Raw genomic sequence first — 23300 nt, 5'->3', positions numbered from 1 at the left:
CATCGTGGCCTTCACCCATCCAAACCTACGGGAAATTCCCAGTCACAACGTCGTGGTGACCCATGGCCACACCGTGGGCACTAGTTTTCTAGAAACTTAATGGATTAAGCTGTTTTCTTCAATTCCAAGAGCTCCAAAGCTCAGATCTGGTCCATGCTATGGTCTAGATGGATAAAGTTTACAACTTTATCCATTAAGACACCCAAAGAAATCAAAATCTATAACCCTAGGTCCAAAACCCATAATGTCTTAACCAATAAGCCCTTAATTCGAAAAGTCCTTAACCCAACTACTCCAGAAGGGTTTCTAATACCACATCTATCATACAGGTGGAAGCTTCATAGACATGTATGTCTAATACATGTCTAAGATCCATCTTAGGTCAAAATATGAACTCTAAAGGCCAAAACTTAGGCATGATAAGAACTTCCATCAAAGACTATATCCATAACATATAATACTCTTAGGAGTCAGGAGAGTCATAAAATTGCCAACTTTATGACTTCTTTCCCTCCAAACTTTCTCAAACATAAGGAACATGGGATAATACTCAAGATCTAACCACCAAATAACATAAAGCAAGGAACTTGGACACTTACAAAGGTCAAGAGATAATATGAGGTGATGATAATGTTGACCCCTTGCAAGCTCCACTAAAAGATTACCTTCTTCTTCCTATTCTCTTCTTCTTAAAGCCAAGAAAGCTCCAAAAATGACCAAGAATCAAGAAATGGATGAAGACTAGGGTTTTCTGAGGTGAAAGGGGGCTTGGAGGCTGATAATGAACCCTAAAATGGGTTTACAGGGGTTTAAATATGAAGAGAACCCTAAAAGAGTCATGAGCTAGGGCCTGATTAGCTGCTACACCATGACCTTCCTTGGCCATGTCGTGCTGGCCTAAAAATATGTGATCCACTTAACCATTGCCACGTCGTGGCATACTAGCACTACGTCATGACACAAGGTATCTTCCAAAATTTCATCTTACGCCCTTGATAATCGCAAGCTTAACCAATCTGGAACACAAATGTTACACCAAAGATATCTGATCAATTAACGTTAAATGCTCATTATATCCGATATTTTATAAGATGGCGGTTTCAGATAATAATTAGAAAAAATTAATTAAAAATTAATATTTTCCATAACAATTTCCTTAGTAAAGTAATTTTATAAGATGACGGTTTCAGATAATAATCAGCTACGCCTTGGACCTCACCAGCGGAGCTGTTCCTAAGACCTCGTAAGGGGGTGCAACCCCTTGACTCATACCATTTGTTCAAACAAGATCAAACTGGTTTTATAAAAGCTTGGATTCCACACCTCCTAACTTGTCTAAAATCATGACATAAACTCCATTGGTAATCTCATAAATTCCATTAAACTAAAATAACTTGATAACACTAAAATCACCAACAAAAGCTTTATTGATCACAATAAAATTTAGATATATGACATAAAAGTTGGATCTTAAAAGTGGGAAAATGAGTTGTCTGATGACCCCATGTAGGTAGGAAGCTATTTTTTTTGTTTTTGTTTTTGTTTTGTTTTTTTTTTTGTTTTTTGTTTTTTTGTTTTTTTGTTTTTTTTTTTTTTGTTTTTTTTTTTTTTTTTTTTTTGTGTGTGTGTGTGTTTGTAAAGCCATGAAATCCTTGCATGCCATCTAGATGAATCGGTTAATCCATAGGGGCAACCTTCATTATGTTCGTATTTGGTGGAAATGCTCAAAGTGATGGTGACAAAAAGACTCAAAAGACAATGGTATCTTTAGTTCATTACGTTCGTATTTGGATGATTTGCAAGGTCATAAACACAAGTGTTTTTAGGAGCAAAAGGTAGGCTGCAATACTCGTTGACGATGATATTAGCATGTTCACGTTTAACCGGATCAAAATTAGGTATAAGTTTAAGGGCGTTGATTAGCATATGTTGTGTCATTATCATATATCGTGCTTTTATTGTAGTTAGTCTTGAGCTTCTACCTTAAGCTTTTGCTTTTCTAATAACATGCTCGCCATTCCAAAAAAAAAAAACTTAATTTCGACAATATTAGGATTATAAAAGCCTAATAAGTTAAAGATGGAAATCGGGACGAGGAATACGAGGGACGCTAATCTTTACCTATATCTGTGAATCCTCATTTCAATTCTTATTTCCTTTGGGGAATATAAATGAATCCTCATCTAACCCTAACGGGGACCGTGGATCCCCAGTGGGGAATCGATAATTTTTTTTCTATTTTAATATGAAAGTAAAGGAAAACTCTAAATTTCAATTTTATCGACATAAATTTAAAGATTTTTTGGAAAAACATAAAATATTTGTAGACTGCTTAAATACCATAAACAAATTTTCTACCAAATTTAAAAGAACTCCACTATCTTTTATCTTTAGGTCATCTCCAATGGGGGGTTTAATGGGAGTTTAATCTTATTAAACTCAAAATCTCCATTGTGGAAAAATGACTAGGATTCAATAGAATGAGGAGTTCAATCCCCATTGAACTCTATACTCTCTCTCGTCACATACACACACACACACACACACACACACACATATATATATATATATATATATATATATATATATATATTAAAATTATTTTTTATTTTAAATTTTTAATTAATGTTAATTTTAATTGTAGTTTTTAATTTTTATTTTCATGCTAATTATTTTTTTAAAAACTAACAATAAATAAAAAGAAAATACTAAATGATGTGACAATCCATTAAATTGTATAGAGTTTAATAGAGTGTAGAGTTTAATGGATAAAATTGTATAGTGAGTGAAATGTATATTTGTCAATCCATTGAACTCATATGAGTTCAATGCATTGGAGATGATCTTAGTTTAATTACTTAATTTTATTACTTGTAAAAATGATGGATGAAACATTACCTTTCATATTATGGTTCTTAGTGTATATTATAAAAAGAAAAGCTAGCATGAAAATGGAAGTCACATGACCTAAAGTACCTCAAACTCATCAATCTATTGCAGATCTCAAGTCACATTCAGATTCACCTTGTATTTCACTCTTGTCCCACTATTTTCTCTTTTAACATAAACAATTTAAGATACCATAAAAACGAAAATCTGATGCACACCCATTTTACATTTCCTATCTTTTCCCAACTTCAAAAAGGTGAACGAGATAAATCCCACATAAAGTACAAGTTTTCATGCATGAGTTCCACGTCATTGGAAAAGATGCAAGGAACAAATATAGCTGTAAAGTTTTGAAGTAATCAAAATCTGTAAACCCTTTTTCCTTTTTCATAGATTCTGAAAGAATATGTGCATAGATGATATATAGATCCATCAAGCCTCCATTAAATACATCGTTATGCTTCCACACACAGACACCATAACAGACAATCAAATATTCAAATGGCTGGGAAACAATCTGCTTCTGCTTTCATCTTCCTGTTGTTCTTTCTTTCAGGTATCATGTACACTCATCAATCGCATTACATTATACTTCGAGTTCTTTAATCAAATCTGATATAAACTTTTACACCTATGAATCTCGTTTGAATCTTATTTCATTTCCTTCTTGATGTTCTTCTTCAGTTGGGTCGACTTTGATATCAGTTCATGCACAGGTAAATAAATTAATCAAATCAAAAATTCTCATATTACTAATTACTTTCAAGATTATGTAACATGTAACTAAAATTATCCAACTTTTTTTAATGGGGTTGAAGAAAACTTGGTGTGTGGCAAAACCATCGTCCAGCTTGGCGACTCTTTTGAAAAATATAAACTTTGCATGCTCACAAGTGGACTGTGGTTGTTTGCAACAAGGTGGCGCGTGTGCTACACCTGCCAATGTATTCAACCATGCTTCAGTTGCCATGAACTTGTATTACCAGTCTAGAGGAAGAAACGCTTGGAATTGTGAGTTTGAAAACTCGGGTCTTGTTACAGTTAGTGACCCAAGTAAGTGATCATCTATAATTCTTTATCGTGTCACTGAAAAATTTGAACTCAAGTTCATGCTTTTATTCGTTATATTTGGATACTCATTAGCTGAAAATGGAGATATTTGCACCGATTTTGCAGGTTATGGAGGCTGTTCATATGTTTAGATCATCGGGATAGAAGTTATAGATCTACTATATGAAGAAAAGTTGCTTATTTGATATTATTATCGTTTTTTGAATCAAATTTGGAAGCTTAATATATAGATGCATCTCGTTTTGTAGTTTACTCAAGTTGGTTACTTGTAACTCATGATTCAATCTTTCTTGCCAATTTGTCCTATTTTCCACCATAAAAAATACTATAATTTGTCAATGTCATGATATAATCTATGGTAAAATACAAGAAATGGTATTGTACTTTTTTTTTTTTTTAAATTTGTTTATCTTAGTAGCATTTTACTTTCGATTCTTTCAAATATAACATTGTCCTTTCAAAAATCTACACAATATCTATATACAAATAAATTTCACTGGTATAGCTTGGTAATCATAAGAAAATAAGCTAAAAATTTAAAATATATCATCCGATGGAATTTTCAAAGTATAATGATCTATTATGAAAAAAATTTGAAAATAGGACGTTGTAGTATTTATGAAACTCTTTTTCCATCCAAATTATACTTTAAAAAATAATATATATATTTTTCTCGCTTCGTTATAGACTATAGTTTGCAATTTTGATCTCTGAAGATTTCTTTTCTAATTTTGCTCATTGTTTGATACAACGAGTTTTGAAATTTTGATCCCAAATAATTTATTTTCTAATTTTGGTGATTATTTGATACAAAGTTTTTAGCAAGTAAAAGGGTTTTTTTTCACGCCAAGTATAACCGAATTTTACAAAGTTTGCAATTTTTATCCATAAAGAATAATCATTCTACTTAAAAAAAACAAAAATATTACAATAACCTAAAATAAATACCAAAAGTATATAAGAAAACCTTTAAAACCAAAAATAAAATTAAAATAAAATAAACAGCAATAACCTGAGACCAAAAATACAAAAAGAAGTGAAGAGCTTTTAAAGTGTAAAAGAGGCCCATATATAAGTATAACAACCCAATTTTATTGAATCAAATTGGGCCTTAGGGTTACGAAATTGAAAGATTACAATCGGGATAAATAGCAAACACATTCTTCTTCAACTTCACATTGCCTTTTGAGAGAACCAGTCGAGCGCCTTTCGGCCATGTCGCCTGAGTTCCGTTGCCGGCATATAACAAATCAGCCCTTGGTTTACTCCGTCGAAGCGAGCTTCTCACTTGCTTTTGCTCAAATCGAGGTTTTACATGCTTTCCAATCTTAAATTCCCAAACTTTTCCTTCAAATATATATCAGGGAATGTAGTTTCCTCCATTATTTCACTGTAAATCAGCTTCAAATAGAGCTATGAATGGCCGATCCAATGGGATCTCGCGATGAATAAGAAAGCGAGATCTCTATTTCACCCGGCCTATATCAATATATGGATATCATGGGGGCAGCCTCAAGGGTTTGCACGTTTCTCCTTGTTTTTCCGTCGTGTTTAATTCAGGGAACTGCCTCATATGTACCCAACAAATCAAATATCCTCACTTGTTTAGGTCCAGATTTTTGAAAATTCGAAAAAAAAAAATTAGATACCAAAAGATAAGAGTCATTTCTGAAAATTTATACACTTGAATCGAAAGTTTTGCTTGTGTTATTGTGGAACCCTCATTGATTGAGCTATTGTTGGCAAATTCGCGTTTCAATCTTCACGAATTGTATTTCAATTGTTAAAAACGATGGCTTGATGAATTCTGCATTTTTTCCGGCTTATTTCTTTAACTTATACACAGTTACACATAACTGATTAATTTCTTTACCATTCAGTTATATAATCTTTTTGATATAACAATTTTTTTGTTTAAAATTCAGTTAATGTACAAACGAATACACATACATTTTGCAGAACATGAACTAATTTGAATTGGAATTTGAAAGAGAAAAAAATAACGAATGACGTGGACAAAAGCAACAGATAAATACCTTTCCATCTTTGCTAGTTGATGTGAACTTGAATTCCTCTACGATTTTGTCGGATGCATCGTTTTACTAAGGAAAAAATGTCATTGTTGTAGCTTAGCTTATCTAGATAGGCGAGTCTTGGATATTTCATCTCTCTTATGCCGGTTATGTGACTATGAATTTGAAGGCAATAATCGTTTTGGTTTTTTAAATGTGAAACTTCTCTCAAGGTTTGGTTAGGGGTTAGCCTTTGGAAAAATGTTTGGTTTGTAGATATGGACATGGTGCAACATGTGGTGACTTGGTTAGAATCTTTCTAATGGAAGAGGATGTCAACATATCAAACTATCAATTTTTTTTTTTGATCAAATATAGTTATGTAGATTTTTGAGTTTGTGGTATTCATCAATTTGTCGGGGAAAATTGTTCTGGTGGAAATGGGTGTGTTGGAAGCAATTAAATTTGTAATTAATTAACTATGACAACCAACCATGTTTCTTCTACCAATAACTTTATTTTATAGATTGGGTGATTATATGTATAAAGGTAAGGTTATTGATGTCTCTTAATGAGTTAATGTTGATGAATCAGCAAATGATCAACAAAAGTTAATGCTGTTGGTTGATGATGGTAATAATTATTTTGTAGGTTTGTATTTTGTAGGTTTGAGCGTTTCAAACATGTTTGCGTCATATTATTAGCATTGATAGGGCACACCTTAAAGGGAAATACTTAGGTTTATGTTCCTAGCAGTAAGCATGGATGATAATAACCAAATCCTTCCTATTGGATTTGGTGTTGGGAAAATTGAAGTTGGGGGTCATGGATATGGTTTTTATCAAGACTTAAAGAATATATTGGAGACAACCTTCTTTGGATATCATATAAGATATAGCAAATTCAATTGAAATGAACATTCAAGCTGTGTTTCTGAACACATATTATGAACATAGATTTTGTTTTGGGAGGCTGTAAAAGCTTACCGAGAGTCTAATTTCAAGAAAGCTTGGATAGGCTACGTCGTGCTCTAAACGAAGATTGCCATACATGGATAGATGGAATCAACTACTTGAAATAGGCAAGGTTGGGTTCTTATGGTTTGGTATAATATTATGACATCAAACAACACCGAGTCCATTAATGTGTTATTAGGAGACACACAAAAACTACCAATAACAATGTTGATTGATTTCTTTCGAGTAACTATGCAACAATGATGGTGTCAACGACGTAATGCTGGAGGTAATTATTTATATATATAATAATATTTCCATGATAAGTGTACTATAATTTACTATGCATGGCAAGATATACGTAAATGTTTTTAAGAGTATGCTCAGAAGGTTATCGATAGGAGGATCAACAAATCCTTCGGTTTTCAGGTATACAAATTGATCAAAACAGATATGAGGTGACTGGCTAAATGAAGAATAGTATACCTTGTTCTCATGCCATGTCGGTATTCAAGGAACTGAGATATCAACACTGCAGTACATGAGTGTCATCGTAGTTCACAATGAAAACATATCGATCAACATATATAGAGGTTGTGTTTCCTGTGCCAGCTTCCAACTGAATACAAACAACCGGATGAAGGCATGATCCTATTACCACCTTTGATGGACAAACGACAAGTCGGATGACCACGAAACCACAACCGCATCCTTTCCCAAGGTGAAGGTCCAATTTAGAAAAAATTTAGAGCGGTCACACAAGTAAAAACTATGACACTTAGTTTCCCGCAGTTTCAACAAAAACTGAATCTTCAAGTAAGACCAAGTTAAGTGTCAAAAGTAACGTTAAGTCTAAGAGTAGATCTAACGTCAAAACTAGTCAACAGTATGATATTGTTGATCTAAAAAACTCATACTGGTGTTTGTATGAAATTAGAATATTTTATAAATTGTTCTTCGGTCTGATAAAGTTAATTTTGCTACATCGTGATAAGAAAATTGTTTAAAACATACACAAGAAAAAATCATAACTCAAATTTCAGGGTAATTTGTCGAATCTATCTAAGGGGCACTCTTAGTCCACCACAAAGCAGCACACTCCTGTTGAGTAGACTACAACAATCCGTTGGGGAACGCTGCATAAAACAATATATAAAGGTTAATGTTATGTTATTTTCTCATAGCAACTTATAAATTATAAGGTGAATTAAGCTACATATATTTATAACATTAAGAATACATTTACAATCAGCAAAATGTAAACGCCTCATCTTTGGGTATGCAACTACCCAATGGATAACACCTAGTATAGGGGAACCAAATATACCACTGTTGGGAAATGCCTCCGTGGTCCAAATCTACAAAATGAAGATGTCAAACAACTAAACATAATAAAGTTATAATACTTGTTGTTTAAAAACTATTATAAAACATGGTGGACATACCTTAAATGCATAGACAAATTCATGCATAATATATGTATGTCTACTGCACGGTAGGGTTCAAATACCCCTAAATCTTATCAAAGACAATACTCAGTGTTTATAAGTGAAATATCATATCACTCTACCCTATGGGTACCTTATCAACAATTTCACAATACCGGGTCGGATCTTATACTTATTACCGATTTCAACATACGGGTCTGGAATGACTCATTCCAAACTTTGTGGTAATTTTTCAAAAATAAAATAAAATTTACGGTTGTTGTTTTTTACATAACATTAGAAACTTCCTAAATTACTCAATTTCCCTAGATTTTATAGTTAACTGGTCTTTCATTTTGGTAACTAATCCAGAATAGCTAACTTGCTTTACATTTTTTTAAAAGGCAAATCGAGTCAACTTTTACTATAACATATGTTTTAACTTTTAAGTAAGACTTGAATCTTTGACCTTATGGAGGGAAGGCATATATTATACTGTTAGGCCAAAGGTTTTTTGTTACTAGTGATTGAATTGTAATTGATTCATTTTCTAGTTTCTTGCTAGCTTTATTTTTAATAAATTCATTTAGTCGTTAAAAAAAACCCTACTCGAGTCCCATGTGAATACGGTAAGGGCCGCTATGATAGTTGTAACGCTCTAAATTTTCAAACAAAATTTTCATTTTAAACCCACAAAAACTCAATGTCACATTTCTAAAAAACTACCAATGTAATCAATTGTCAAAACACAAATCAACAAAATAACTGGTAATATCCCAGAATCCTCAAACATAATCTCGAACAGGTGTGTACAATCAAGCCAACGCCTTCCCGCAATCCTGAGAAGTACCTGAAACACATATCACACAACACGGTAAACACGAAACTTAGTGAGTTCCCCAAAATACCACATACACAAATAAGAAGCCTCTCATGGCTATAGCTCGGCATGGACCCTCCGGTCATGCGTCTTGGTGAGGACCCTATGGTCTCACGACTTGTTGTGGACCCTCCGGTCATGTGTCTCAGTGAAGACCCTCCGATCTCACAGCTCGAGTTGGACCCTCCAGTCCTGTATCGAGTTGGACCCTCCGGTCCTAACTCAGTAAGGCATAGAATAATATAACATAAATCACAAAGAAAAAAATGCATAATATCACATAACTCAATATAAACACATATGACCCTCCGGTCGATAACTCAAATAAGACCCTCCGGTCACACAGTATTACCACTCAGGTAAGTATAATGAGAAGAATCACCTCGGAAGTAAGCAAGTAGATCTAGTACCCCACGAACAGTCTAGACTCCGCCTACATAATAATTATCTTTATTAAGAAATTTGTAATAACCAGTCCGGGATGCTAATCTAACTCCTCCACTAAATCTCAAAAGGGTGAAAAGACCATTTTACCCCTCCATGGTCTCCAAGGTCCACAGTTGACCAAACCTTAAAAGTCAACAGTCCATGTTGACTAAACTCGTCGAGTGCATCTATGTGACTCGTCGAGTTCCTTCGCTTTCTCTGAAGTATCGGGAAAATCCAACTCAACTCATCGAGTTGTAGCGCGTCCAGTCTATCGGAGAAACCCTAGCTGACTTGTCGAGTTGACTCATGCACTCATCGAGTCTCTCTAGACCAAGTCTCATTCAGACGATTCTAAGAAGAAATAATGTCCCAAACTCTAGATATAGCCTCCCAAGTCTGAAATACCACGTAAAGCTGCAAAATTTACGTCCATGCATGGCATCTAGGGCTCGAAATGCCAAAACAAGCTCTATATAGGGTTTAATGCATAAAAAATTGCCACCAGATTGATAAAGCTTGGATGTTTGGGCTCAAGGGACTACACATGGTCCATATCTGAAGTCTCAACTCTATGGCAAGCTCAAAACAATGAAGAACTCAAAGAGGGATGGAAAAAGGCCCTAAACTCCCTAGAAACGGGATCTAACCAAACAATGAGCAAGGTGGTGACTTTTTACCCTCAAACAGAAGCTAGGAACGAATGAACACTGGATCCAAAAGCTCCCTCTCGTCTTAAGCCTTTTGCTCCTCAACTTTCCTCCAAAAACGCACTAAAACACACAATGTTATTCGCTCTTTCTCTCACACAAGGTTATAGCTCGATTAGGGTTTCTCACAGAGTGTTAGGGTGATAAGGGAGGCAGAAATGAAGGCTTATGGTCCTTTAAATATGATAAAAACCCTGCGAATTAGAGTTTTCTCACTCAACACCTACTCGACGAGTTGGGGTCCTCCAACTCGTCGAGTAGACTCTAAAAATCACGCGGCCATTAACTCCTCTACTCGGCGTGTTGGGGCATCCAACTCATCGAGTTGCTCTGACATTATGAATGTAAATTAGTTTAATATTATACCTGAGAGTCGGGATGTTACAATAGTATATAAGGATACTGTTTTCATACAAGACCTTCAACATAAAGGGAAAAAGACATACAAATAAAGATATAAAAAATAAGAATAAGGGGAAAAAGACATACAAATAAGATTTAAAAAATTAAGAATAATGACATCTCTCATATCTGCATACAAATCCGTCAGCCTGCGATGGAGAAAAAAAATGTTGTTTTATCTAAAATAATGAACTACTGAGCTTAAAGGAATCTCCACAGGATGTGGATCCCCAAGAAAAACATGAAAGATACATGTGTAATGATATAAAGTATTAGTCCAAACAAAGAAAATGGAGTGTGACTACACAATATTACCCTTATCTTAAGCCTCTACAGTTTTCTATCTAGGTCATGTGCTCGGAAAGTGATACTTTTTCAAGTCCAACCTTACACTATCTTCCAATTTCCTTATCGGACAATCTCTTTCTCCTTGCCTCTCAACCATTATTGTTGTTCTTCAATACTTATTCGTAACTAATAACTCTATTAAAATTTTCTATCCAATAAACCATTATGTTTCATAATACACCCGGACAATGTTTTTTTTTGAACGAAACGAAATGGTTTTTTTCCATTATCTCTTCCATCCAGCCACACCCAAGAAGCACTTTCGCTCAAAACAAGACATGCCACATCACATAACTAAAGAAATAAACCCACAAACTCTTATTATAAATTCAATGTAATCGACATACTAAAGATTAATGTCTTGGGCCTTTTCAAGTGTTTGAATAAAATTTAGTTAAATTTTTTAGAAACATGTAACCTTTGTCATAAGTATTATCATCAACTTCTGCGGCCAAATACAACACTCTAGTAACCACAAACTTTGGATACAAGATCAATGCTATTATAAGAGATATTCGTGTGAGAATAAAGTTATGATGTAAAAATATTAACAAATTAGGTGTGAGAATCATATATTACCCGAGTTTATTAAAAATAAAAGTGGGTGTACCAACAGATCTATTAAAATTAATGTACCTTTCAGATTAAATTCAGAATTAGATTGGAAATGTGCATGTCGACCATTAGATTAAAATTGAAAACAGATTCAAAGCAATGATGATCATGAAGACAATTAGGTATGCAATAATAACAATAGCTAATACAAAATATGCATTGGTTATGTCGCTAAAGGTCTAAACAGGAGTAATTAATCAATAAACTTAACATCAATTTGTAACATAAAAAGTATAAAAGAAAAATCAAATAATTTACATTATAGAAAAAGAAATGTCATTTCGCGTGGTGGACATATAATTAGATCTTCTTTTATCTCAATATAACATTCTAATTTTTATTTTGTCTTTAGCATCGTTAGATAATAGACTTGTAATACTAAATTTGGAAGTAGATTGGAAACATGTATGTTGATATCCACATGATATACTTGAATTCACATTTTCATTACCACCGACAACATATGATATTTAATAGTAACAATAATTAATAAGAAAATGTATTTGGTTATGCCACATAATTGTGATACAATATAAAATAACATCTTTATATATATATATATATATATATATATATATATATATATATATATATATATGTTAAATATAAAAAGTCAATGTAACATTCGTTTTTACCACAAATTTTTTCGATTTTTAATACAAATAAAACATTAATTATTAAAAAAACCAAGTTGATAAAACCCAAGTGTATCAAATACAATCATCTCAAATCAGAGTATCAAACATGCAGAATCATAAAATCTACAGGTTGGAGTGTACAGTCAAACCTTCGCCTTCTTGCGATCATCTGAAGTACCTAAAACACATTTAATCTACAACTATAAACATGAAGCTTAGTGAGTTTCCAAAAATATAACATACTACACAACATAGTAAACAACTGTGGGTTCTCAACAACCCTAGGAATTATCGGCAATCCCAATGAGATAACATCACTCCCTGTGGATTAACAACACACATTGCGGGTTATCAACAACCTTGAGGACTATCCTTAGTCCTATTAACTCACATAAGTCTAGGAGTTATCAATAACTCAGTTTCATATATAACAATAATCAACAAATAATACCCATATAGTCAACGTGTATACACTACCACACAAGTAAATATAGTGAGAAAACTCACATCGCAGATATCAACTAAACACAACAACTCTCACACAGTGAAGAGCGTTCCTACGAGGCACCTAACAACAGTAAAGAGCACCTTCTCAGTCTACACCCTACAACCCTTAAATTGACCAAAAAGTGAACCATGGTCAAAGTCAAACTCAGGAGGTCTCCACACTATGGCCACTCATAGGCTACATTGTGGGCGCTACATGACAAAACAACCGGAAATTCCCCAGCCGCCACGTCGTAGCGGCCAAAATGCCACGTCGTGGGAATTGGGCTTCCACAACTTAATCTATTCAACGATTAATCTGTAAATCCACTCCTTCTAACTTTCTAGAAAGCTTCCTAAGGTCTAATGCATCACAAAGATTGATGTTTTTTGGTTATGCATGTCCAATGCAAGTCTAGAGCTCTAACTTAGGTCAAAATGGGGAAATAACACCACAATCTCATGCATGAAGCTTAATATACCAACACACTCCAGATCCCAGACATATGAATACTAAGGGACCTCAATAACCCATAAAGTTGCTAACTTTGTGGGATCCATGCACTCCAAATATGGAGAAAAGTGGATAGAACCTAGATCTAGCATGCTTTAATGAGAAAGGCAAAGACTTTATACCTCTAAAAGGTCTTAAATGAAGTGAAGATGCAAGATCTATGCTGGAACCAAGCACTCAAACACCAAAATGAGCCCTTTCTTTCTTCAACCTTCACAAAGATGACTTCACACACTCAAAACACACCTATGAAGGCTAAGGTTTGGATGGGATAAGATCTTAGAGGATGGATGCTATCAAATAAGGTAACCCTAGGAGTTAGTGCCCTTAAATAAGGCACCAAACCCGAGAAATTAGGGCTTTGGCCCAAAACGACTGTCACATCATGGCAACATACTGTCACGTCGTGACATTGCACAAAAAAACGGTTTACTCAGATAATTCCACGCCATGGCTCACCCAATGACACGTTGTGTCCATACAAATTCCAAGATATAAAATGATAAACTTATCAAAAAGAGTACCTCCAAACGGATGTTATAATGAATGACAATCAAACTAAATTGACTTTTAGATAAACAATTACCAATTAATATATTAGACATAACATTGAATTTTCTTTATCCAAATATAACTTTCTATATTCGCGTCACATATGTCATTAAAAACTCCCATATAATGACATGTGAAAAAGTCTTGAAAAAATAACATGTGTCAAAATAACTTTTATTTATTATGGTATATATATATATATATATATATATATATATATATATATATATATATATATATATATATATATATATATTAAGATTAATTAATTCACCATGATATGAAATTTTCAATATTTTATGGGCTTGAGGTTTTTATGTGATTTTTAAAATAATAAGATGTTATCAAGGATACCACTGTGTATGGGCGTGTTCGGCAAAAGTAGCTGTTAGCAGGTAGCTTGTAACGGGTAGCAGGTAGTTTGTAGCTTGTAGCGTTTTGTTAAACGCTACGTGAAGTAACATTTGAATTTGGAGCATTTTGTTTAAACTAAACGCTAAAAGCTTGTAGTGTCAAACGAAGATTTCTGTTCAAATCAGAGTGTTTTGTCAAACACTAGAAACCAGAATCTCTTAAATGCTCACAAACGCTCCGTACTGAACACGTCCTAAATGCAATTAATTTTAGCTCAGCCAAGGTTATTGCATGATACATTTGCGAATATCAAGTAAGATTTTTAGTTAGAACGGTTTAAAATATAAAGCTCAATTGCAAACCTTATAAACTTATACTAATATTTTGGAAAATACACACGTTGAAAACCATCAAATTGTATTTTAAAGTTGACTTTCAACGACTAAGATATATTTCACCTTATTTATTTGTATTTCCGTAAAAACTCTTCTACTCATTTCTTTTCCAACTTTGTCGTTCTTCCCTTTTATAAGCATATGTATTGTATTTTTTTTCCAACTTCCTTCCGATATAAGATACATGTAAATGAAGAAAAAATAATCTATAAGGTAACATATTTCTTATTTTTTACAAGTTTAGTCTTTATTGTTTTATTGTTTTTTTTAATAAGTCTTTTAACTTGTTGTTTTGTACATTTCAATTCTTATGATTTGCTACTACACGTTATGACCAGCTACTCCAAGTTAAATTCTTAGTTTGTACACATTACTTCTTAATGATTTTTTGTTGCAAAATAAGTCATTGTCGTTTTTATACACATTCAGTTCTTATGAAAAATTTTCTTTTGGGTTTGCTCACATGATATCCTATGTAGGACAATAACTAATGAGGTGTTCACATACATGACTCTTCCTTCCTTATACCAATAATCTAATTCATGAATCAGTCAAATAATGGTTATGCCCTAGTTTTCTCCAAGAAGAAGACGTCTTCGGCTTCAGTTTCATCTATCTCAATTGCATACAATTAGATTCTTTATTATTGTTTTCTCTTAACTTGAATTGGGACTTCCAAAACAAAATAACACCATGGAAAAAGTTTAAAGTCTTCCATAATTCTTTGGTATGTCGATTTTGACCATGTTTCTACAAATACTTTTTTTCTCTTTTCAAATTGACCCAAAAATTTGAAGATGCATTTGCAGCTGTTAAAGAGGAGGTTTCTCGTCTTTATATGTAACCCAAAAGGACCATGCTATTATTATTAATAGTATAACCAACTCTTATAAATGTAGACTTATTTCAAAAAATTGAAATCATTATGGCTAATGTATTTTCTTCAAATGATGTAATATAGTTGGTATTGCTATTGAATAAAAACTTGTAATGGTATGGAATATAGTTGGTATTGTACTATCATAGTTATTAATATTAATAGTACAATGCTATTACCAAAACCAAGAAAAGTAACATATGATTCTAGTGTTCAGACGAGCCATGTAGGAGAACACCTCATTAATTATTGTCCTACATAAGATATCGCACGAGCAAAACCTGAAGAAACTTATCATAAGGACTGATTATGTACAAAAACAATAAGGTCTTATTTTACAAAAAAAAAAAAAAAAATTAAGGACTAAATGTATACATATTGAGAACTTAACCTAGAGTAGTTGGTCATAAGGACTGAATATGTATAAAAACAATAAGTTCAAGGACTTATTTTACACCAAAGAAAACAATGAGAAGTAAACTATACAAAATGAGAACTATATTACCCTTTTAGATCACTTTCTCTTAAATGAACTAGCTAGGTATGTTAAAGACAAATTTTTTTGAGAAAATTTCATAAATATCCTCGTAAGCTTTCACACACACACACACACATATATATATATATATATATATATATATATATATATATATATATATATATATATATATATATATATATATATATTACGAGAATAAGCATGTGCGGTAGAAATATTAACAAATATATTTGTTGAAATAACCAAGTCATTGCAATAAAAAATTCTTGATAGTATGTTGGCTTGAGAAAATTTAAAATTTTTTTCACAATAAATTAGATGCCATCGAATTAGGGGACACCAATTTAAATGCCTTTTATATGTACAACATAATCACTAATTTGGCTTTGTTAGCGTAATAAGATTTTGGACTTTATTTTGTATTGAGTTTTATGATTGGCCTTTTTCGCTAGGAAACCCTAATTAGCTTGTCTATATATTATGTCTTTCCTTTTCATTGTATTTGTACTTCTCTTTGATAATAATATGAAACCCTAGCCGTTATATGTATTTCACTTGTTAGTTTTCATGGTATCAGAGCTCGGTTGATTATCTGTAGTTTTTCGTTTTTTTGGGGGGCGAGTACTGTTCATCGGCACTATTCATCGGTGATTACTGTTCACGGGTACTGTTCATCACGGCTACTGTTCACAGTTACTGTTCATCGCACTATTCACGTGCACTGTTCATTGTCACCATTTGCAATTTTGGGGTATGCCTTTTTTGTTCGTTTCTGTATTTGGTTTGGTTTGATTTGTTCGTTTGTCGGTTTTGAGGGTTTCGTTTTTGTCTAGCTTTGTTGATTTCGAGATCTTGATCGTTTTTTTTTCTGCTACTCGTATTTACTATTTGACTGATTTTGAAATATGGCCCTAAGAGATGATTCTCTTCAGTCCATTAGTATTCAACTTGATGGAAAAAACTATGCCTATTGGAGTTATGTTTTGAAAAATTTCTTGCGGTGCAAGACTATATGGGGGATTGTTACAGGTGACAAGAAGAAACCAACAGACGAGAAGGCCGCTAATTATGAAACCTTACTGGATTCATGGGAGACTGATAACTCCAAGATCATTACTTGGATTAATAATTCTTTCATCCAGTCTATTTGTACTCAGTTGGCGAAGTATGACACAACAAAGGAGGTTTGGGATCACTTGGCTAGGTTGTATACTCAGTCTAACTTTGCAAAGCAGTATCAGTTAGAGTTTGATATTCGAGCCCTCCAACAGAACAATCTCAGTGTTCAAGAATTTTATGCAGCTATATCGGATTTGTGGGATCAGTTAGCTCTTACAGAACCTGATGTGTTGAAGGCTTTTAAGCCTTATATTGATAGAAGGGAAGAGCAACGTTTGAAGGTCTGCGTGGATCAATCTTGCATCGTACACCTCTTCCCACTGTTGATTCGGTTGTTCACGAGTTGATTGCTGAAGAAACTCGTATCAAGTCCCATGCTGACAAAGCTCCTAAGATAGCCACTCCTGCTGTCTTTGCTGTTTCACAATGACCCCAATCTTCAAACCAAAATCGTCCCAGAGTTGCATTTGATGAGTGTGCTTTCTGTAAGAAGAACAACCACTGGAAGGCAAATTGTCCTTTGCTGACAAGCAAGGGAAATCAGCAGCAACAACAAACAAGATCACCAGCACACTCTCAGTCTTCACAACAGAACAAGTCTTCTGGAAATTCACGTCCCTCTTTTTCATCTTTTTAGGCCACCACAGTACGTTGCTGCTACACCTTCAGTTGAGAATGAAACATATTTCACACCACCATCGGCCTTGGATCCACAAATTGTTGAGCATTTCAGACAGCTCTTAGCTACCAATCCAATTGCCATGTCAGCTTCCATGTCTCATTCAGGTATGTCTTCATCCAACACGTCACGTATTCCTTCATCCTTGTGGATATTGGATTCCGGTGCATCTCATCACATGTCACCACATTTTTCATCTTTTGCTTCATTATCTTCTCGTACACCTGTCTCTGTTATGTCTGCTAGTGCTACACCCATGTCAGTAGAGGATGTTGGTTATATTGTCACTCCTTATATATATTTAACATATGTGTATTACATTCCTACACTTGCTTTGAATCTTGCATCTGTCAGTCAGTTGTGTAAATCTGTAACGTCCCAAAATTCAAGACTAAAAATTTCTTTTAATAAAACATTACTTAAAGCAAAGTTATCAATCCAAAACATAATCAGAGTATTAATTTCCAAAACACATATTCATTATCAGAGTAAACATTCCCAGGCTGTCTAATCTATGGTGTGTGCCATGCGATCACCCCGAGCTCTTCCCTCCGCTACCGGAAGTACCCTGAAACCAAAACAGAAAACTGTAAGCACGAAGCTTAGTGAGTTTCCCACCCTACCACATACCATGCATAACCACATACTGTACATACTGGGCCACGCCCCCTGCCTCGGGCCTCGCCCGCTACAATGGCCCTGCCACTCCAGGCCCCGCCTGGCTTCGAGCCCCGCTTGGATACATATCTGTTTCGCTTAGGCCTCGCCCGCCAACATATACTAACACAAAACATTTCACAACACATAAACTAATCATATGCTACCGAATCCTGCTCTAAAGGCCTCGCCTATCTTGGGCCTCGCCCATGTCCTGCAACTGGTGAGTCATGGAACCCTGTCCACACTCCTACTGGTAGTGAGATACGGGCCCATCCCACACTCACTCTTTCCCTAACTTGGGCCTCACCCCTGTTCTGCTGCTAATGAGATGTGGAACACCATCCACCCTCTGCTATTGGTGAGGTACGGGACTTCGCCCACACTCACCTCCCTACCAGGCACATACATGTATCACACAGACAACAAGTATAAATCTATCATATAAACCATTCCTTGGGCACCCACCCGCTATCATTGGACCTCGTCCTGAATATCATACTAGCATACTGTGCCTAGGGCTAACCCCCGGGTCTTCTACTCATAACTACATGGGCCGACATTGTGGCCGTAGACCCATTCACACAAAAGGGAAACTCACATGCACTATCTGATCTTATTGAAAAACCTCTCTAGTTGCTGCCCGGAAACTCTCTGAACTCCCACTCCACTAGCTCCCTGAGCTTCAATAACAATGCAACACTTAGTCTAATTGTCCCCCGGAAGTCAACTAAATCAACTCTGATCAAAGTCAAAGTCCTGGTCAAGGTCAACCTTCTAGGTTAACCCTACTCGCCAATTCAATCTACTGACTCGCCGAGTTCATATGCTCAGAGTCCTTCCATTCGCGACTCGACTCGCCGAGTCAGTCTATGACTCGCCGAGTCTACCGATTTTTGAGTCCTGACCTGTCCAACTCACCGAGTCTCCACTCGACTCACTGATTCGAGTCTCAACTTGAAGGGTTTGGGGTTTCGCGTCCTGACTCGTCGAGTCCAAGAACAGACTCGCCGAGTCCAAGGCAATCTTCATCCTACTCGACGAGTTGTTCATCCCACTCGTCGAGTTCCTCTTAATCTTCATGCTACTCGCCGATTCCACTCAAAGGACTCTTCGAGTCCATTTAGATCTTCATACATGCAGAGGAATTTTGAGTCATGCATGGACTCCAAACTATAGATCTACCCTTCCTAAGCCTATTCCTCACGTAAAGTTGCAAACTTTACATGTAGAGAAGGAGATCTAGGCTAAATACACCATAAACTAGGGTTTAAGGCAAGGAGGCTCCATAATCAGCTCAAGGGCAGTTACTTTATGCTTCCCAAGGCCAAAATGTGCTTAGATCCGAAGTAGCAACTTCAGATCTGGCTTCTAACTAAAATGGATAACTAATCATGGCTAAAACCCCCAAAACTCACAACTAGAATAGATCTAAATGAAGGAAACGACTTAGTACCTTCAATAACTCAGAAATGTTCCACAAACTCCAGATCTAAGGCCAATTCTTGAAGCTTCAATGATTCCCCTCTTTCTTCTTCCTTCAAATCGCCCAAAAATGGCTTGGAAGTTTGAATGAGCAACAATGGGGCTTAGGGTTCGGTGTTTTGGGTCAAAGAGACAGTAAAGGAACCCTAGGGGAGAGAATGAGACGTTTAAATAGGCTCCAAGTCCCGGATTGTAACATCCCGAGTTCAGGAGTGCAAGTTAAGGGTTCAAGGTGTAAATGTGGAAGCGCAACTCGGCGAGTCCATGGATGGACTCGGCGAGTAGGGTCGCGACTCTGGTCGCGTGTTAAGTGACCAACTCGGTGAGTAGCATGGGTGGACTCGGTGAGTTGGTGCTGAGTGGAGAAAACCCTAATTTCGGGGGTTGAGCCCTATATAAAGAACATAACACTTCTTCCCCAGCCTCTTTACCTTCCCTTTGAGTTCCAGAAACCCTAAATTCGTGCGAGCTTTCCTTGGTGAGAGATTAGAGCCTTGGAGGAGGTAACCTTGGAAGGAAATTGAAGAGCAAGAAGATTGGAGCAAGGGGCTTTGATGAGAATTGGTTCATTCATCAGTGGGAGCCTTCATTTGAGGTAATAATCCTCTGTTTGAGCTTTTGTGCATCTAGATCTATCATTTGTGGGGGGTTTTGGGGCACAAATGAGGTCCTTTTCAAGTTTGGTGTAAGATCTGAGGTTGCTACCTCATATCTAGGTTGCTAATGATCTAGAAAGCCATAAAGTCTATGCTCAAGAGTTGTTGGTGAAGTTCTTTTGTCCCAAACCCAAACCCTAGAGTGTAACATGCTTAGATCTACTTGGATTCACGTAAAGTTTGCCACTTTACGTGATGGATGGCTTGTAGAAGGGTAGATCTATGGTTTAGAGCTTCTGCATGGCTTGGAAAGCCTCTGTATGGTTTCAGATCTAAGGGTACTCGACGAGTCACAAGGGTGTACTCGGCGAGTTGCTTGAAGATAGGCTAGAACTCGACGAGTTGGAAGAACAACTCGGCGAGTTGGATGAAGATGAGCAGGGACTCGACGAGTTGGAAGAACAACTCGGCGAGCCTGTTGAAGATAGCCTTGGACTCGGCGAGTTTGTTCTTGGACTCGGCGAGTCTGGTCGTGAGGCCCTAACCTTTCTTCTGGTTGAGCTGTGAATCGGTGAGTCAAGGGATGACTCAGTGAGTCGAGTGTGATAGGACTCAGGGTTGTGGAACTCGGCGAGTCTCGGGGTGACTCGGCGAGTTGAGTCGCGGATTGGGGAAGTTCTGTGCATGGGGACTCGGCGAGTCATCGGGTTGAATCGGCGAGTAGAGTCAGTCAGGGGATGACTTTGACTTTGAGTTTGACCAAGGGTTGACCAGTTGATTTCCAGGGGCATTTTGGTAATTGTTGGCTTTTGTTTTGAGTATAGTGTTTTGGTGTTGATCAGTGGTGGAGATCGCATCAGTAGTCAGAGCAGCTTGGGTTTATCGGTTCAGTCGGCAGTTGCGAGGTGAGTTATCCTCACTATATCAACAGGGTCTAAGGCACCAAGGCCGACCCTTTATCGGATTTTGATCCGGGTATCGTTGTTATGTTATTGCTTTGCTATGTTTGCATCCTGGTAGTTAGGATGGTATTATCTTAGAGACCTGGTTAAGGTCGGTCGGTATCCTGGTATATAGGATGATGCTATGCTAGTGACCGGCTAGGTCGGTATCCTGGTTAGGATAATGTTATGTTATGTGATCTGCTAGATCGTCTTGATTGAATCTGAATTGTTATATGATTGAATGTTTATGTGCACATGGTTGTTAGAATGGGGTTGGGTTGAGGCGGGTCCTGCTTTGTGCTGTAGGCCAACATACCCAGGGCGGACCGGTTGTCCCGAAGGCCCAACGAGCGGTCCGGATAGGCTGTAGGCCCCAAGAGGGCAGACCGGACGTGCCGAGGCTCGATGAGTGGACCAGGCCGACTGAAGGCCCAGTGCGGGCGGACCAGTCACACTGTAGACTCAGAGAGTGGACCAGGTGGATTGAAGGCCCGGTGCGGGCGGACCAATCACACTGTAGAATCGATGTATATGGTTAGACTCGGAGGGTGGACCAGGTGGACTGAAAGCCCAGTGCGGCAGACCAGTCACACAGTAGACCAGAAGTGCATGGTTGTTCTGTGTTCTGTTATGATGAGGCATGTTGTGCGTGTATGGTATATGTGGTTGGTATTTTGGGGGTATCTCACTAAGCTTTCGGGCTTACAGTTGTGGTTTAATGTTTTTCAGGTTCTTCAGGAGACCGTGGCAAGGCAAAGGCGTGATCGTACCGCTCCTCATGATTATGTTTTATGATGTGGTTCTGGGAAGACTCTGATAATAGTTGTATTGAAAACCTTTTTGTAATAACTTAATGAATGGGGTTGTTTTTGAAAAGTTTAAATTGGTTGAAATTTTTAGAGCGTTACACGGATTTAGGGTTTTCCTTGTTCAGACCAGACTCGCCGAGTCTCCTTGGCCGACTCGCCGAGTCGGTCACTTACTCCTTGACCCGGATCCCACTTGGACTCGCCGAGTTCCTCCTTGGACTCGACGAGTCGTCCCTTAAACTTAGGGTTTCCTTTCCTTTCTTGGCCTTCCTGACTTTGGGTGTTACAACTCTCCCCCACTTAAACTAAACTTCGTCCTCGAAGTTTGCTATGGCCAACTGCCTGCGATCTGCTTCCAAATACTCTACTAATTGATCCAACACCAGCTGCCTACCTTCGCTGGTATTTCACCCGGTCATTCCGACTAACATTAATCCTTGCGGATAATAATCTCGGGTCAACCCCGACCCTGAACATTCTGGAAACACAACTTACTCAACCGACAATCCTTCTGGTACTCACCGAGTACTGCACTGAACCCATAGGGGTTCACCCCTCCTTTCCTTGCACGATTTCCTTGCCTTCCCAAGGCGATGCTCCATAACCAACTATTTCCTTTGTCACTGTAAAAATCCTATCTTCACCAAACCATTACTCCCGCTACTTCCAGTACGGGTCATTATTGCCAGTATCCACTGGGCATTTCTTTCTACTATAATTTGGTGTCGAGCACCCCACGATCAACTAACTGAATTCCACCATACACTGCATACCCGCACTGCTACTGACTGCAAATTCTGCTATTCCTCATCTGCCTTCCGGATGACTGAGACCACCCTGGTCCCTACCGTCCTACCAATATCTAGATTACTGCCCCCCACCCCCGGTCGCTAGTCCCCACATAACTCCTCGTCGCTCCCAGCGACTTCGAAGAAACTTTGACCACCTATAACTGCTCAA

At 36.7% G+C, this 23300-nt stretch overlaps 1 protein-coding gene and 1 long non-coding RNA gene across 2 annotated transcripts; both read left to right on the top strand.

The window, feature by feature from the left end:
- Positions 1 to 3302: 3302 nt before the first annotated feature.
- LOC111914870 (major pollen allergen Ole e 10) lies at positions 3303 to 4299 on the top strand. Its single transcript, XM_023910584.3, has 4 exons — positions 3303 to 3445; positions 3574 to 3605; positions 3708 to 3942; positions 4066 to 4299. Exons 1-4 carry the CDS (start codon positions 3391 to 3393, stop codon positions 4089 to 4091), a joined length of 348 nt encoding a protein of 115 aa, XP_023766352.1. The 5' UTR covers positions 3303 to 3390; the 3' UTR covers positions 4092 to 4299.
- Positions 4300 to 4819: 520 nt separating this feature from the next.
- LOC111914145 (uncharacterized) lies at positions 4820 to 6520 on the top strand. Its single transcript, XR_002857703.3, has 2 exons — positions 4820 to 5268; positions 5920 to 6520. It is a non-coding gene; the product is annotated as an uncharacterized LOC111914145 (long non-coding RNA).
- The last annotated feature ends 16780 nt before the right edge of the window (positions 6521 to 23300 follow it).

Source organism: Lactuca sativa, chromosome 7 (genome assembly GCF_002870075.4).
Source record: "Lactuca sativa cultivar Salinas chromosome 7, Lsat_Salinas_v11, whole genome shotgun sequence".
Classification (NCBI taxonomy): Eukaryota; Viridiplantae; Streptophyta; class Magnoliopsida; order Asterales; family Asteraceae; genus Lactuca; species Lactuca sativa.
The sequence above is the reverse complement of the archived record's forward strand: the minus strand, read 5'-3'. Positions and strand labels throughout refer to the sequence as shown.